Below are 19,188 nucleotides of genomic sequence, written 5' to 3'. Positions count from 1 at the left end.
CCGTGGTTTGAAACCACGGTTTGGGTATTTATTTTTTAGAGTGTGTCAGATGTGAATTATACAAAACAATATTTTGAATAAAATAAGCAAGCCGTGGTTTTAAACCACAGATTGCATAAAATATTAACCTAATACCACATATTGAGACCAAAAAGTTGGCTATAATCCGTGGTTTCAAACCACGGTTTATATTATTTTAATCAAAATGTATTGTTTTATGAAATTCTATCTGACATGCTAAATAAAAGAAGATAAACCGTGGTTTGAAACCACGGTTACATTATTTATGAAAAGGTTTAAAAACCAATACCATTTTTGAAACAATTTATGTAAAACACACCATTTATGTAAAATTTTCTACTTCATCTCTTAACTGTTGGTTTCACTTCACTTTTCAAAAGCCAGTTCAACCTTTGTATTCTTTCTCCTACTTTTCTCATAAAGATACACCCCTCAATCTTTTTCAAATCCTTAGGGGTGAAGAAACCAAAAAGATCCAACTTTTTACAAAGATTATATGTGGATGTCTGTTTCTGATTCTAATGAATGTTACCCACAAAAATCAATCATCATGGATAACTTCAATCATAACAAAAAAGAATTAGAATCATTCAACACCATGGGCAGAACCTTCTCCGAGTTCGACTTTGAGGAGTTCTTCAAGCAAACTACTGGGAGTGATCATCATTCGCCTGCCGGAGGGATGTTCTCCACTGCTGACAGTGTGGTTTTCAGTAATGATGAGCATAACAACTATGCTGCCCGTTCTAATCCAGATATCGCTGTGCAATATCAACATTCGGTTCGGTTTTTCTATTATTATTTGTCTTGATTACAAAGTTATTGAGTATATTGTACGTGTTGACTTAAGAATTTTTGTTGAAGTAAGAGTGACTAAGCATTTAAGTATCACATAATTGATGATTGTACAAGGTTGATGAATCATGTTGAATAAAAGGTTTATAACTAACTGACATATAAAGGTTTAAAACTAAGTTGAATATGTAAAATGGGATTTTCTTATAAGTTCATCTTATAGTATAATAATTTACTCGATCAATGTATATAGTCTATATATTTGTAAAGTTTGTCATCATACCGGCCAATATTGTCTGATTTACTTTGCGTTACTCGGGTGGAAAGTTTTCAAAACATGCTTAACGCTAGAGTTCTCTCATCCACAGCAAATGCGCCCAAAACGTGTTGGTAGTGGTATTTGAGGTCAAACATTTCTTATAACCTAATATCTTTACTTTGGATTGCAGGATAATTTAAATAGGTTTTCAAGTTGTGGTGGAATGACAGGTAATCCTATATGGTCTCAAAATCTTATTCCAAAAAACTCCAGTGTCACGATGACTATGGATTCCCAGTCCTCAATTTGTGGTACGCTTTGGATCTCATCACCTGTAGTTTATTGTTTATATTTTCTTAAAAGTAAGATGAGAGAGTTTGTCTTTTTGGTCTTTTTTTTTAATTATTGTTAGAGGTTATAAAATGGATCCATTTGTGTTATGTTAAAAAACAAGATTTCCTAATCATATTTGGCATACTACATGTCTACATGCTCATACAAAAAATTAAAATTTGGACAAAAATGTTTGTGGGTAAACCTAACAAACTCTTATCTACACAAAAAGCACCTATTTTGATATGTAAACCTCATGACTAATGAGTATTCGTATATGATCAGTTGGGAGTCCAACTTCAGTAATCAAACCAAATAGGCGGGAAAACAATGTCATCGGGACAACCAGTGATGAAGAACAATCAGACTATGATCCAGAGATTGAAACCAGTCAATGTGAACAGAGCAATGATAAATTGGATATTAAAAAGATTAAAAGGTAAGAATTGTGTCAAGATTTTCTTGAATTGAATGGAAGATTGGTAAATATTACTTTAATACAATTGACTGTGATTTCAGGATGGTTTCAAACCGAGAATCTGCTAGGCGCTCAAGAAGAAGAAAACAAGCACAGTTAACAGATCTTGAGCAACAGGTATGTATTTAGTATTTACTATTATTTTAATAATGTATATATTAAGTGACAAGAACGTGTTTGGAAACACCAACTAAACATAAAAAACTTGAGAAGACAGTTTTAATTCCTTTACTTAAGAGTGTTTAATTTGGGGTGCACCATACAAGGTATTAAAAGGGTTTAAAATTAGGAAACATGTCAAAAGCGGCCCGGCCAGAGTGTACTTTTAACCCTTAAAAGACTTCTAAATCATTTTTAATAAAAAAAATTATACGGTAATCAATATCATATAATTTGTATAATCGCACTTGACAGGCTAGTTATTTTAAAAAAATGTATTTCTAGTCAGCTCAGCCCACATCTAAAATGATCTGAACCAATCTTAGGTGGAACAACTACGATCAGAGTACTCAATTTTGTTCAAGCAACTCACGACTGCTACGCACCAATACAAAGATGCGTCTACCAACAACCGAGTGCTCAAGTCATATGTAGAAGCCTTGAGAGCTAAGGTATCTTTTTTCCTTAACTATATATAGCTTGTTGCTCACTTATCTGTCTTTTATATGTCTTATAATTATAAAGAATAAAAATATAAAGTGATCAAAATAATAATTAAAAAATAAAAATTCAATAATTTACATAATCGAAGCAAAACAATATTTACTAAATTGTCAAGAGTTATATCCAAGAAGCAAAGTATAAATACAATGCACCATGCAATCCGTGTGATTTGAACCCCCAACCTTTTTGTTGCGGGGCACACCACTTAACCACTAGGATGTCGCTTTGGGGACTAAAAGTGATTTACCTAGGAAACTAATTAATATAAATTAAAACCTAATATATTAGAAAATATGATGACAAAAGTATATATGATATTGAAATTAAAGTCTAATTTACTTGAAATGATAAAGATTTGGAAGGTTGTAAATTTTACACATTACGATTTCGATCCGTTCAACCGATTTGTCCCCAGGGGTGGATCTACTTGTGTTGGTGCGGGTTCACGGGAACCCACTGAGTTTCGGATTTTATATAGAATGTCTATATAAAATATGAGAGTGAACCCATATTTAAATTATAAGTGAACCAATAAACAAAGTTGAATGTTAGTCTACTGTAAACATCCCCACTTTCTTTAGTTAGAACCTAGGTTCTAGTCCCACTTACAGTCGGTTTTGTTCTTCTATTTCTGTTTTTTTTTAACTGGTAAGTTATTTCAAAACAAAGATGTTTACAACGAGAAAGTGGATGAAAGTATAACTGTACATCATGGCTAAAAGTATGTACAATAATACTATAAACATATAATCTTTTGTCTCAAACACCTTAATATACGATCACAAATTCATAATCATTATAAAACTTTTTACAACTCTATGTATAACTATAGTTTCATTTTAATTTTTATTTATTTATTTTAATTAATTACAAAGTGCCACAAAAATATATAAAAAAAACTCAACAAATGAATTGAATATACTTCTTTCTCAAGTCTCAACAAATGATCAAGAAATTGTTGCCATTCAATATGCAAAACCTACTAGGCTTCTGCTAAAAGTTCCTCCTATGATGATCATAGTTTGATGGCTGTATTATTGATCATTCAAAGAGACGCCTTCACCGGGTTATATTTAGCCACCACCGCTAACTCCCGTGAACCATGGTAGGCCATTTGTCAACTCCCTGCTAAGGTTTCAGTGGTGGATGTACCAGTGACGGATCCGGGACTTGCATAATAAATATTTAAAGATATTTCGAAAGTGAACCGTTAAAACTTTCAATCATCGTCTTCAAGTAGTAAACCTCGAAACTTTCAATGACAATGTTTTTTTTTTCTTTTGTTATTGCATCGTGATAAACCTTAACCAACCCAAACCGTTGAAATGACCCTAAGCATCAAGCCAACTTGAACCATATAATTGACCGAACAGTGAACCCACTGAAAAAAAATTCTGGATCCGCCACTGTTTGTCCCCTTCCTGTATAGCTAATCTTTTCAGTTTAATATGCCTGACCGTTATTAATAAATTTACAGGTGAAGCTTGCTGAAGATACATTGGCAAGGGGCTCATTAACATCTAGCCTAAGCCACCTCCTTCAGAACCATTTGACCACTCCTCAACTATTCAACAGTCAAAACATGTCTAGAATGGGAAATGTCTCTCCAACCATAACCATTCGTGGGGATGATCATGGGCCACACTCTGGCCTACACGTTCCCGGGCAACATATGATGGTTGGACTAGGTGTTGATCCTGATATCTTTAGTGGTATAAGCAGTGATGGTGGAAGTTGTGTAACTGAAATATGGCCACATGATGCTCATAGTCCTGTTTGAACATAAAACGAAAAGGGTTTCCTGCTTTAGAACCCTCTCACTCTGCCACTCGTGTGTGTTCTTTTCCGTAGTTTTTATGTTGTTTTATTGTAACTTATGTAATGCTTGTATGAACCGAATCTTGTGACATGTTCTTGATGCAGTATATTTTGGTTTCGGTTTTAGTTTTAAAATATGATGCAAACGTTTATAAAAATAAAACTCAATTGAACGGTTAAATAAACCAAAATTCAAATGAAATTTATTAGGGTAAATTTAAATAACCAAAAGAGGCATGTAATTTGAACAAAAAATATTTTAAACCATTTTAAGCATAACAATTTAGATGATTGACACCCTCCCCGCGCGCGCGCGGATACCACTAGGCTTGATGGGGTTTTCATTCAAAACTGATTTGGCAACACCATACAGTTATATATGTCACAGCTAGGCGAGGGAGGTGCCTAAACATGAACACGTTACACATGTGTCTTGTTTTCCACATCTAAAGAGGTGCCCAACAGGCCCTGCCAGACACCTTCTTTTTCTTGGTAGACAAGGCTAGGTAGGCAATGTTGCATCGCCTGTCGAGTACCTCTGTATCTGCAGCAAACAAGGCAATGTTGCATGGCCCGTCGAGCACCTCAAAACAAGAAACATGTATGCATTTATGTCATGTATGTCACATTATCTTCAGTCAAAATAATCAATGTGTTACCAGATGATTTAATAAAACAAAACCATACACGAGATATCAATTTTAGTAAAAATAACTTAAAACTTAAAGCATTGTCAAAATAAATTAAAACCTGATAATCCAAAACAAAACGAAAATTTCAAAAACATTATTAATATTTTCAAGAAGTCGATCACGATTAATGGAAACAACAAGAAAGTGAACCATTACAACTCCAAATCTATCTTCAATAGATCAAACCTCCTCAAGTAGTCACATGTCATATAATTCCGGTATGGGAAGATCAAGTTCCGAGCAAATGAACCGTACTATCTCAGAGGTCAAAGCACCTAAAGACAACTTATTTATGGTCACAGCAATTGCAAACCTGTTGTTTATGTCACAATAACCTGTAGATCCACCTAAACCCGGGTGACCAAACCCGATTACCGAACCATCAGCAGCGTTAAGTCTTATAAACCCGAGACCATAGGGCCCATTTGAGACGGTCAAATCATTATAATCTCCACCTCCCAAAAACGCGTCATGAATTTTCCCTTTCGGGCAATTAAAGATTTTGGTGTCCACTTCATCACTTAAGGGTGAAGAGGGGTGACGAGGTGGGACCACACCGCCGTCCACTAGGGTGGCATAGTAGCGAGCCAGAGCACGAGCTGAGAAGTGTCCGTTGCTAGCAGGTAGTATGGCCCGACGAACATTGAGAGTATTTGATAACGGAATAAGGGTCGATATCATGTTGAACGTGAGCGAGGACGGTGAATACATGTTGTATTGATAGATATGGTCTTCTACCGTAAGAGTTGCAACACGAGACTCCACACCTGAAGGGAAGTAGAACAATAATTTTATAAATTAAATTTTGAAAAAGTATACGAAAAGTATATCTTTTGATTAATTTGTAATACCAGGCGGAATCCCTATACAAAGCTCGCCTTCGACATTAAGTGGGCGCACGATAGCTTCCTCAAGAATGTCCTGAAACTTCTTACCAGATGCATGCTGCACACTCAACAGCATATAAATCATTCCATCTATTGAAAACCGAGTTTTATCTAAAATAATGTATTTCAAGTACCTTATTTTGGATACTACTTGATCGAAACAAATAACAAGCAAAACCATGTGTGTACATTTTTTAAAATATCAAGATATTATAAGAGAAAAATGATTAAATGTTAAATGAAATGAAAATTAAAATGATTATCGTTGCGGTTCATGGAACTTAATTACCTCAATGATTCCACCACATAGCCAGCCTAATGATAGATAATGATATAACTGCACACGACCGGGTTCAGTCTCAGGTGCAACCTTAGCAATGCGCTTTACACATCATAATCACAAAATAATGCATGATCATTTTCCGAAATGCCAGCAAGAGCATTGTGTAGACCAGCGGTATGATTAAGAATATGATTAACCTGAGACAGGAAAGGAGCAATAACTAGTTAATTTAAATTCTCATTACAGTTAATGAAGGAGAAATGAGAAAAACAGACAACCTTTATGTGATCTTTTCCATTCGTACCAAACTCCGGCCAAATATTCCCAACTTTTTCGTCCAATTTAAGTTTCCTAGAATAAAATTTCCTCACATGGGTGTTAATATACATATCATTCATCAAGTGTTCAATTCTGCTTATGTTCTAAAAATGAAATCGGTCAAATAGTCTGAACGGGTTTTAAAAACAACCCAAATCGTATTTTAATGCGTAAAACCTATTAGAATATTATGTTTCACATAAGAGAAAAAGATCTAGTAATTAGAGGTTCAAAGTTTGCATTAAATAGATTATAAGTTTATATAGTTAAGTTCATTAGTTTAATCAGCTATAGAGTTTGAGTCATGTTAAGATTGGGTGATCATTTTATTTAAATAAAATAAAATTACTATTGTAGACAATCATACGGTTTTTATATTCATATATAGCACACTAGCAATATTATTCGCTTTTACATAGCTTAGACGGTCTAGCGTTCATAACAACAGGAGAGCGTACCCTTTATCAGCCAGCCAATGTATCATACCAGCAGTGACTGCCTTAGTTACAGAGAAAACCGGAAATAAGCTGTTGGGTTGAACCGGACGAGGATCATCTTTTCCAAGTACTCCGGCAGCAGTATCAATTATCACCTTCCCATCTTTGTAAGCACAAACCTAAGAAACACAATAACATATGTAATACTACTTGTTGCTGTTGGTTATTACTGACTAATTAATGTATATGATGAATGATTGAATGCAATATAGGATACAAAAATGGTTTGGTAGCAAAGGGGAACACCATAGACGGTGAACTTGTGCTAACGGTCTCAAAATTTGATTTTAATTAAAAAAATAATCAAAAAAATGCATTATAATAGCTACGGTAATGATAATAACATTAGATATCAATAGTTTTTATCTGAACCAAATAATAAAAAAGTTTGGGGAGGTTTGGATAAATCGGTGAATGTATTCCCATTGGTATTATTTTGTTTTGAGATGAGGTGAGGTGAAAAAAAAGGTAATGTGACAAATGATAGACATGACGCACTTCAACTACTCTTAAGGGCTCGCCAACTCGGTATAAATTTTGTTACAAAATTTTCTGGACGTTATGTAGTTGAGGAAGTAGGGATCGTAAACGGGGTGTCTTCCTTTGGGTCTAACCTGAAACGAACCTAAAAATTCTATCCGGCTCATGAACCTAAACACAATAGGAATATTTACAGATTAACACAAACATTATCAGTTTCACCATTATTTTCATTTTTTGAATAAATATCCGAAGCTAACTCGAACATGTTTATACTAAACTAGCGGTGCTAAATAGGTTATGTTCGCGGGTTGGTGGGTCCAACCCAAACACGACACGAACCTGAAAATCTTATCAGGTATATAAACACGAACACAACACGAATATTTACGGGTTAACCTAAACAAGAGCTATTTAACTTGATTATTATATTTTTTTCGCATGTTAATATTTAAATTATAATTTAAAAAAAAAATACACATGTATATATAACGATTACATTTTGGTTACAAAATCTTATTTTCTCTTTCTAAGTTTTAAGCTGACATAAAGTCCCCAACCAAATTAATTTAGGGGAAGATCAAGAAAATTCCCTTTTGGCCAAGAAATTAAATAAATAGCCTTTTATTATATGTTTTAATATTATCAAAATTTGTGTACGACGAGTTTCTTTTACCACAACAAATTGGATCCATTGACGCGACAATGCGGATTTAATAATTTTGGCGTAGATGGTTCCACAAATTATATTTGTGGCGTTAGAAGCCCCTCAAATTTAGAAAACAAAAATGTTTTTAATGGTAAAATTACGTTGCCACAAAAGATACAAAGTGGCACGAGATTCCATTCCTTTTCCAAAGATCTTAACAAAAATTTAAACCCGTTAGGGATTGGTGACACACGTCCTTTGATTGGTAGAAATTAAATAAATAAATCAATATAAGTCCCTAGACTATTTTCATAATTTCAAAAGGTGAAGTTTATTTTATTAATATTATTGGTCAAAATTGATATTTTCATGATTCCCCTTTAATTTATGACATAAAAGACATTTTAACATTATAAATTAAAAAATAAATGACTTAAATGAGTCAATCGGCGAACCCGCATGTTCGAATTGAAACTGACGTAAACCCTTTTATACTTAACCTAAGCTCGTAGTTTTCATGCTAGGTTAGTGTTGTGTCCTAATTCATACGGCTAAGTGGAAGCACACTTGGATTCAAGTATTTTATCAGCATTTAACACACCTGGATTCCAAGTATTTTATCCGCATTCCTTAATTCAACCAAGAATCACATAAGCTTCGCTTCTACATCAGAATTGACTGGACTGTCATATAGCCACTCTGAGGCAGCTGTTCCATTTATCAATGTTGCTGAAATAAATTTATAGTTAGTAAAACAACGGTATATATATATATATATATTGAGAAAATATTGATCCTTTTATATATAACACAAACCGAACTACATCTGGATAATGGGTAAGCGAGCAACAAGCTGCGCCGCTATCCCCTTTTGAATCGCAAAGCCTATTCTACTAAATATAAATCCTTGGTTCATCGGGCTCTGCGAGTCACTGTGGATCACCTTCTGCACCCGCTCCAAGAAGCGAACCGCCTCGGGAGCTAGGGATCCAAAAGTGTCGAAGGCAAATGGAATGAACACGTGCTGATTCTCCAAACACGATGTCTCATGTTTAGCAACCTTCCTAGACTCCTCTCTCAAAACTGTCTGTCCCGGTACGAAGCCACTGTCTCTCAGCCCCACCAACGGGGACACCCCAGTGAGGTCAACACACGCATGCTTACCCCCTGCCCAGCCAAACATAAGAACATCCGCAGGACGCTGGGTAGATCTTCCCTCACGCGGATCAGTCAAAAAGTTAACAGGTGCCTCTTTCTTGGCTGAGATCCCGGCACGTCTAAGCACATCCCATAACGCATCTCTAACCCAGTCATGACGATACTTGAATCCCGGCAATTCCTTACAATGGAGGGCATGCTCACCAAATCTATCCAAACAAGTTTTTTTACAATAGTGATTATAAAAGAATCAGTAGTGATTAATATTTATTCAACGTACTTATGGATAGCTTATTATTGTGTATCAAAACCCCATCAATAAAACCAAAGTAAGTCGGTGACCATCGATCCAATTTGGTTTGCAATCTTAATTACCTAAGTTGCATGCACCATTTTGATTGGTAGGTGGGTAGATCCCACATTAGGCGTCACTATCATGACCTACATCTTTTATTGACTATTGTCATCTTGAGTGTGTTGTTTTGTTGACATTTGAAAGGAAGTGATTGCATACAACTTGATAGGCGGATGGACATGAAGGTTTGGTGGGAAAGTAAACCCCACTCAAAAACTAATTTATTGTGTAAAAGGATTTAGATCTTTTTCATCTATTTTTATAAACTATAATTTAACTAAAAATCATATTTTTAAACTTTTTCGCCCATTTTTTAAAACATTTTAAATCCCATCCATCATTTTTTTTTTTTTTTATCTTACTCACAAACACTCAATTTATTATATTTTTGTTTTATACGCTCACAATAATTTAATTAAGATAAATAGTAGCTTTTGGGTGAGGTAGAGAAATGACCGATGGGTTGTAGTGAGTTTTTAGATTTTTTTTAAAAAATTTAAAGATAGTGAGGAGTTGATGGATGGAATATGAATAACTTTATAAGATGAGCAAATTGTCATCTCATTTTTATCTTGAACTATTCTAAAATTCTATTTTAATGGCGCCACTCATCTTTAAAATACCCTAGACCAATTTATTTTTATTTATAAACTATCATTTCAATACTAAATTTATTTATAAATTAAATTAAAATCATTAAAAAAATTGTAACGTACGGTATTTCTCATTAGAAGAATAGTTAAAAGGTTTATTATTGAATTTAAAGAAAGGTTTAATATTTATTAATGGATTTAATTATTAATTAAGTCATTAATTAATAAAGAGCTTTAAAGGTAATTGGTTTAAGAGCATTCTCAGTCCATTCTCTAAAGTTGTCAAACCCATATAATTTAGGGTAAATTTTAAGAAAACCATCAAACTCACCTCTCCAATCCATTTCCTATTATATAGATGAGTTATATGGCAACTAAAGTAAATCCCTAAATATAGAGACTCATTTTTGGTCCATACCATATAATATATCATATATCTCCCAATCACCATTTATTATATAAAAGGACAAAAGAGAAAAAATAATAAAGAATTAATTTATGGATATGAATAGGGAATAGAATGTAGAAGAATTTTGAAAATGATAGATAAATTTATGGAATGATGTATTTTAGCTAAATTATAAGGAAAAATATATAGAATGAGATGTGAATGCTCTAAGGGTGGGCTCAGAGTATGAATACCCTCCTATTTATGGAATATTTCATTCTTAATACCCACCATAAAAACACACATTTTATTTTTTTACTTGGATTCTAAAAACGCTCTAAAAACGTTTAGATCCAATCAACGCAAGAAGGAAATGTAAGGGAATCAAGATCTAAATCCAGCCTAAACAACCGGACCATTCGCAACGTGTCATCCGTATTGAACCATCCATAAGTGTAAGGCCCCGTTACCAGTAGCCCTACTTTCGTGTTGGATTTACTCATAAATGCAGTTCTAAATATCAGAGTTAATTAAAACATTCGCGGAATATAAAAGCTTTCATAAAACATTTCATAACAAAACACATCTTGTCTTAAAACAACATCTTGTCTTTCAAAATAAACAAAACATTAGACTTGAACGTCTTCCGATGCCAGCCTCTTATTCAGTGCCACGTGTCTCCTCAAGCGAGCTGCCTCATCCTACTCACCTGCGTGCATGCTAAAAGTCAGCTACGCTGAGTGAGTTCTAGTTAATCATACATTATACAATACACATAAACTTATATTCTTTCATTCATACTTTCATACTTTCATACTTTCTTTTGTATTAACTTGCCTTCATATCTTACGTTATAAAGAGCATTACGCCCTACATTCCTCGAGTATTATTAGGGCTCGGTACCCTCCTTCCTCGAGTATTATTAGGGCTCGGTACCCTCTTTCCTCGAATATTAGTACGGTTCGGTTCCCTAGTTCTCGAATATTAGTAGGGTTCGATTCCCTCTTCGTTACCATACAACCATACATCATACCTCGAGTATTATTAGGGCCCGGTACCCTCTTCGTAACCATACAACCATCCTTTCCTTCTTTTATTAACTTTATCGCATTCATACACATAAGCATACATATCATACTTACCTTATACATAGCGTTACAACCTGACAGTACGTGCAATATCCGAAGATCGTTCACGTACTAACAAGCAATCATTCATACATTTCACATCATTCATATAAGGCATACACTTATCACTTAGGATAAGTGTATTAACAAACATATCGAGTATGCACACAGCCCCGAAAACATAACACATAGATGGGGCTAGAAACTCATCTGAATCCTGTTACGCTCTCCGTTAATCGTTATTCCCTTCTTGAGCTGTGCACGGCTAATTGTATAATATTTACATGTATCAATTAACTACTACTACTCATGTTGTATTTCTATCTTTATATAACCCACAACGAACGGGGGTCCGGGGGCAGCGCCCCTAGCAGCGGGGTCTAGGGGCGGCAGCCCCTAGCAGGGTCCAAGGGGCAGAGCCCCTGGCTGGGGTCGAACTTGACTTTAGGCGAAGTTAAACCTTAGGCGAACTTAGCTTTAGGCGAAGTTAAACCTTATCCGAACTTAGCTTTAGGAGAAGTTAAACCTTAAGCGAACTTAGCTTTAGGCGAAGTTAAACCTTAAGCGAACTTAGCTTTAGGCGAAGTTAAACCTTAGGCGAACTTAGCTTTAGGCGAAGTTAAACCTTATGCGAACTTAGCTTTAGGCGAAGTTAAACCTTAAGCGAACTTAACTCAGGCGAAGTTAATTAGTTAGGCGAACTTGCTTGCAAGCGAAGTTAAGCTTGCAGGCGAAGTTATGGCTTTGCAGGCGAAGTTATGGCTTTGCAGGCGAAGTTACCCAGTTCAGCTACGGGTTTGGTTTTTATCAAGCATTTTGGCGATTTTAATACCCTTGTTATGGTTCGACATCACCCACTACGTTCCCTAACCGTTTTCGGTCGTATATATATCCCGTATATACTATAAAGCTTGGACCTTTAAGTAAAAACGTTCAATACTACGTAAACTTTAAAGGTAAAGAACATACCTTTAGCGCTCGTTCGATCTTGGTTAGCTTGTTTATGCCCTCTAGATCTCGTGTAATAAGATCTAATACCAACTAACGTTTACTCTCTCTCGGATCTTGCTCGTTTATGGTGTGTGTGTGTGTTTGGAGTGTGTAGAGATTATGATGGAAATGAAATGAGGGTTTAGGGTTTTAGGTTGGTTTAGGGGATATTTATATCCCTTAAAGCCCATGGACCTAAGGCCCATTCTCATTTAACACATCTCAATTAATCTAAGTCCATGATCCGTTCTTTACTCAATATTAATTAATTAATAACGCGAAATTACTAAACGTAACTTTCTCTATTCAACATTATAAATTTTAGGATGTTACAATAAGGTACATTCGTATGACCCACCCGCATTGAACCTAGCCCATTTTTTTTAGAATAACAGCATCTAGACCCTTTTTTTACCAATTAAGTTCTAAATTTTAAACTCCTAAACCATGCATCTGATCTAATACAATAAGGCGCTTTGAGTCGAACACATTATATATACTAATCCTTTATGGGTATCGGTCCATACTTATTTTGCAAGACCCATGCTTTAGAGCACTTTTGAGATCAAGTTCATAGCTTTCTTGATCATCATAACCCAATCTACTCGCGTGTTGATTTTTATAGAATTCTAAGTAATAAAAGTGAACCTTTTTTTTAAATAAAAGCATACCTTAAACGAGCTGGATCTAAATTCACCAGTCCGGATGTTGGTGATGGACTCATACTCGATTCCTTTACGCTTCCTTCTTCGCTTGACTGGATCTACACGACCGTGAAATCGTTTCTTGAATCCGAATATGAAAACTTAAGTGTGTATTGATGGTGGATTATAAAGGATCAAATATTTCATAATAAATGTTATAATGAGGATATTTAGACTCTAAGCCCATTACCTTTTAAAGCCCTTTTATATTAATTACTGGTTTAATTAATAATTAAATCCATAATTAATAATAAATCTTTTAATTATTACTAGGATAGTACCCGTGTTACACAGAGGTTAAAAATAGATAAATAACAAAATCAATATAGATAACCATAAAATTTTATAAATAGACAACCATATATTAAATTAGGATGGCCTAAACAAAATATTATAGAGTAACATTGTCAAATAAAAAGTTAATAGTTACACAAACTTGTCTATATTAGCAAAGTTATGAAAACATTTAAATCGTATTATCCAAGTATGAACTTCAAAAATTTCCGTCAAAAAACAAAAGCATTTTGCTATAGAACTTGAAAAACAAAACAAACCATGCAACCTGATTAATTAAGTATTAAACTAGGGATGGCAATGGGTCGGGTTTGGTTCGGGTTTAGGTATTCCCAAACCCATACCCGGTTAGTAAAGTCCATCCCAAACCCGTCCCAAACCCGCCGGGTTTTAATCGGGCAATTACCCGTCGGGTTTCGGGTTTTCCCATCGGGTTTCGGGTTTCCTATCGGGTTTTGATATAATACCCGTCGGGTATACCCGGCTCAAAACCCGCCGGGTTTTTGACAAAATATAACTAATTGATTACAAAGATGGTTACCATAAAGATGCCGGGTTTTTGACAAAATATAACTAATTGATTACAAAGATGGTTACCATAAAGATAAAATATCTCAAATAATTAGCATAAACAAGTTTCGACAAATAATATGTTTGGAATATAGTATATATATAATATAATAAGCTATAACGGGTACATCGGGCATATAATCGGGTAAATGGGTTTTTGTTATCGGGTAATCGGGTCGGGTAATCGGGTATATAAGAAATCCCAAACCCGTACCAAACCCACGAAAAATTTTAAAACTAATCCGAAACCCTAATGGGTCGGGTATTACCCGTCTCATTTATGTCGGATTTCGGGTTTTTCCATCGGGTTCGGGTTTCATTGCCATCCCTATATTAAACTAAAATGTTAATGTATTTCATAATGAGTTTATGATAACATTAATATCTAGAAGATTGTGTAAAACTAAAAACAAAATATGTGAATGTAATAATTACCATATAAATATAGACAATCATAAAATTTCACAAGAAAACATTTAGATAATTATAAAATTTAACATAACTTTATAACCACAATTTTAAAAATTAATATGTTTTTTTTAAAAAAAAATGTAACAAACTAGTCATCATAATCGTACTCCCTCCGTCCCATTTTAAATGTCAATTTTTCCATTTTTGGTTGTCCCAATTTAAATGTCATTTCTATACATATAAATTCAATTTCCAATTGTGCCCTTACAAAAAGTAGTGGATTTTTTAGCCAAGGAAGAAAAATGGTTTTAGCCATAATAATGTAAGGCCCCGTTACCGGTGCCCTACATTTGGTGTTGTATTTACTCATAAACACAGTTCTAAATATCAGAGTTAACTAAAACTTTCGTGGAATAATATAAAACATCAACCATTCATTACAATTATCCATAATTTGTCTTTTAAAACATAACATAAATTATAACATTCAAAACGTCATGACAATCTTCAGATGCCAGCCTCTTCAATCCTGCCATGTGTCCATCTCAAACCAGCTGTCTCAATCTGTTAACCTGCGTGCATACTAAAAGTCAGCTACGCTGAGTGAGTTCTAGTTAATCACACATTATACCATACATACACTTACCTTCAATTATGCATCCGAAGACACATAATAATTACTTTACTATTTTACTTTCATTACGTAAGTTCATACATACGTACATACTTTATTACTTTCATACTATATAAATTACTGTCCTTTTCTATCTCGGATATTATTAGGGTCCGATCCCTTCCTTTTCTATCTCAGATATTATTAGGGTCTGATCCCTCTTTCCTTTGTCTATCTCAGATATTACTAGGATCTGATCCCTTTCTTGTCTATCTCAGATATTATTAGGGTCTGATCCCTTTTTACTTCTTTATCTCAGATATTATTAGGGTCTGATCCCTTTCTTCTCTATCCTCAGATATTATTAGGGTCTGATCCCTCTTTCTTCATCTTCGTGCATACTGTCTTTACATACCCATAACAAACATACACTTTCTTTGATCATTCATACACATCCATACATTATACATATATCTACCATTCACATTCAACTGTCATATACATACCTCCCCTGTCAACACGTGCAATATCCGAAGATCGTTCACGTCTCGACAAGCTTTCATTCACATTTAAGATATACATACATAACATATAAATCATACATGGCATACACTTACCATTTAAGGTAAGTGTATTAACTATCACATCGAGTATGCACACAGCCCCGAAAACATAACAAGAAAATGGGGCTAGAAACTCACCTGAATGCGGGTACGTTCACCGTTAATAGTTATTCCATTCTTGAGCTGTGCACGGCTAACTGTATAATATTTACATGTATCAATTAACTATTATACTCATATCGTATTTCTATCTTTATATAAACCACAACGAACGGAGGTCCGGGGGCAGCGCCCCTGGCAGCGGGGTTCTAGGGGCGGCAGCCTCTAGTGGGGTCCAAGGGGCAGAGCCCCTGGCTGAGGTTAAGCTGCCAGGTCAGCTTGGAAAAATTTTATTTTCACTAACTGCCTTAAAACATTTTTCATTAGGATTTTGAATTATTTTCTAATTCGTTAACCCATTTTCTTTAACGAATTAAGCCTAATTCGTTATCTTTTGTAATCTAGTTCATTAACTGATTCGTCATCTAATCATCATCTGATTCGTTAACTTATCATAACGAATTGGCAAGTAACGAATCACTTGATTCGTTATCTTTTCATGGCGAACTAGTGGGTAACGAATCACTTGATTCGTTAACGAACCGGGTGATCTAATTCGTTATTTTGTCTTAACGAATGGTTGAACTAATTTGCTACCCGGACAAAACGAATGGATTGGCTAATTCGTTATCTTATCATAACGAATTGCATCTAATCATAACGAACTGCGTCCATCTTATCCAGACTTTGACTCGGGGTTAAAGTCAAAATTGCCAAGAACACCCAAACTGTCAACAGACCCTCAGATCTGCAAATAACCCTTCAAATCATGACGAAATTACATGATTTTGGTACCGATAGACTCGCAATATCAGCGCTAACAAACCCTAATCATCAAATCTGTCTAACAACCACGTTTAGAAGGTCCGATTTATCCATGTCTAAACCCAGTTTCTAAATCAAATGATTGACCCATCAATTGTTAATGTATTTTAGTGAGGTTTGTTTTTTTGGATTCGTTTTTAACATATTAATACAGATCTATGATCCTAGACGAAATCCGAACCTAAACGAACTAGTTCAAGTCATAAATGTACCTTAAACGAGTCGGTATTCGAGCACGAGCTGGTCTTTGATGTTTTTTTGGTCCGTCACGACGTTCCAGCACCAACAAGCTTGGGTTTTCGCCTTTGGATCTTGGTTCGGGTTTGTGTGTGTTTTCCAAGGTGTAGGCTATGGATAGAAATGGAAAGGTTTAGGGTTTAAGGGTATTTATACTCCCTTAAGCCCATGGACCTAAGGCCCATTCCACCTTTTATTCTATCTTTTAAAGTCAAATTCCACCTTCTATTAGTTTATTTATTTAAACCAATAACGACACATTTTAAAAATATGAAATTTATTTTATTATTTTAACCAAAAGTAGGAAGTAAATATTAGCATCTTGAAAAATATTTATCACTAACTTCATTTTCCAAATCCAAATGTGTCCTTTCTTTTATAACATTAGCAAGCTTCAAGTGATCCAAATATCTTAAAAGAAACAGATAATTAGATTCCAATATTGATTTAGGATAGTACCCGTTTTACACACGGTGGAACATATTTAAAACAATAATATATATGTAACATCATATAAATTTAATGAAATGCAAATGTTGTACTTATAAATAAATGATACTTTTACATGAGTTATAAGACATTATAACTTATTTGAATCAAATACAAAGACTAACAAAGATAAATGAAATGTTAAAATATTTTATAACTTATATCATTAGTACAGTAATAAGCAAACAAAGGAAATTAGTCTCCAAATCAATAAAATAATTCTACAATGTCGATTCAACAAAAAATTTTATCTTAATGTTGATTAAAAGATGAACTCTATCTAAGACATTTATTACACATCAATAACTGTAATATTTATTACTCTAAGATAGTACCCGTGTTTATTTGCACATCAATTTAAAACATTTATTACAAACCATGTTTGATGTAACATCCCAAAATTTCAAATAATAATATTTTATATATTATTTCTTATGATGGACAAGTTTACTTGAGTTAATAAATAAATAATAAGTAAGAAAGATGAAAAGATAAGTATGCTCATTAGATGGAACTAATTATGGACCAAAAAGGAAAGACGGGCCTTAGGTTCATGGGTTTAAGCGAGTATAAATAGTCATTTACTAGGGACACCATGGGAACCCCACAATATGCCCCGTATAGCTCAATACGGGGCATATTGAGGGGTTTTTTAGAAAACCCCACCAACTTTTGTCTTATTATGTTTTTTATTTTATTTTTTTATGTTTTTTTCATTTTTCTTTTTATGTTTTAAGTTTTAGTTTTGTGTTTTAATTTTGTTTTTCTGTTTTCTTTCTTTTTTTTATTTGTTTTTATATAATAATTTTGTTTAAAAATTTGTGTTTTTATAACAAAATTTTTTTAACAAAACAATAAGCACGTATATACATCAAACTAAAACATTATCATATACAAATGATCGAGTTTGTACAAAATTAAAAAAAATATATATACAAACTATAAAATTGTGTGTCGTCGATGCTAGAGGCCGTAAACGCCGCATCGTGAACATCAACGTGGTCGCCCACGTCGTCGCCCCGTCCGCGTCGAACGCCCGACGTGCTCGCCTCGTGGTCAAAAGGAGGTGGAGGTGGTACCTTGTACCTCTCACCATGCTGAGTAGCGCCGAGGTAACTGACGACCCAGCCAATCTGACGTTGGGTCTGTAGCGTCGACCACTGCATCTCCAGCTGCACCCGATGCATCTCCAGCATCCTCCGTTCATGCACTGTAACCTGGCGTCAGTGCCGGCATCCAAACGCACTGCCCGGTAAGTACGAGAGACGTGTTGCGGCGGTGGCTAATATAAAAAAATAACTAATTAATAAAATAAACGAATTAAAAGTAAACTTCAAACGATAATGCAATAAGCGTACCTCATGTGCGTCGACAAACAAACTAAAACTCGAATAACAAACTAAAACGATCTGATTCAAACTAAAACTACCCTACAATCTTAACCATTCACACTTTGTAAACCAACAATAATAACAACCCGACAATCACAACCCGACAACAACAACCATTCACACTTTGTAAACCAACAATAATAACAACTCGACAATAACAACAACCCGACAAATAACAAACTACCCGACAATCTTAACCATTCACACT

At 34.5% G+C, this 19,188-nt stretch overlaps 1 protein-coding gene and 1 pseudogene across 2 annotated transcripts; one reads left to right on the top strand and one right to left on the bottom strand.

Moving 5' to 3' along the window:
• Positions 1–374: 374 nt before the first annotated feature.
• On the top strand, positions 375–4,502 carry LOC143530246 (basic leucine zipper 9-like). The gene is made up of 6 exons (XM_077025836.1): positions 375–802; positions 1,266–1,386; positions 1,694–1,847; positions 1,928–2,003; positions 2,372–2,497; positions 4,027–4,502. The coding sequence occupies exons 1-6, from the start codon at positions 518–520 to the stop codon at positions 4,327–4,329; spliced, it is 1,065 nt and encodes a 354-aa protein (XP_076881951.1). The 5' UTR covers positions 375–517; the 3' UTR covers positions 4,330–4,502.
• Positions 4,503–4,960: 458 nt separating this feature from the next.
• Positions 4,961–18,776, bottom strand: LOC143530254 (uncharacterized; annotated as a pseudogene). Its single transcript, XR_013134822.1, has 7 exons — positions 18,530–18,776; positions 8,775–8,902; positions 7,006–7,163; positions 6,508–6,580; positions 6,236–6,426; positions 5,911–6,004; positions 4,961–5,826 (listed from the first exon to the last, which is right to left on the bottom strand). The product of XR_013134822.1 is annotated as an uncharacterized LOC143530254 (transcript).
• Between the last annotated feature and the right edge of the window lie 412 nt (positions 18,777–19,188).

This window comes from Bidens hawaiensis, unplaced genomic scaffold (assembly GCF_021521415.1).
Source record: "Bidens hawaiensis isolate Kalapana, Puna unplaced genomic scaffold, B.hawaiensis_p1.1 tig00008877_1, whole genome shotgun sequence".
Classification (NCBI taxonomy): domain Eukaryota; kingdom Viridiplantae; phylum Streptophyta; class Magnoliopsida; order Asterales; family Asteraceae; genus Bidens; species Bidens hawaiensis.
The sequence above is the reverse complement of the archived record's forward strand: the minus strand, read 5'-3'. Positions and strand labels throughout refer to the sequence as shown.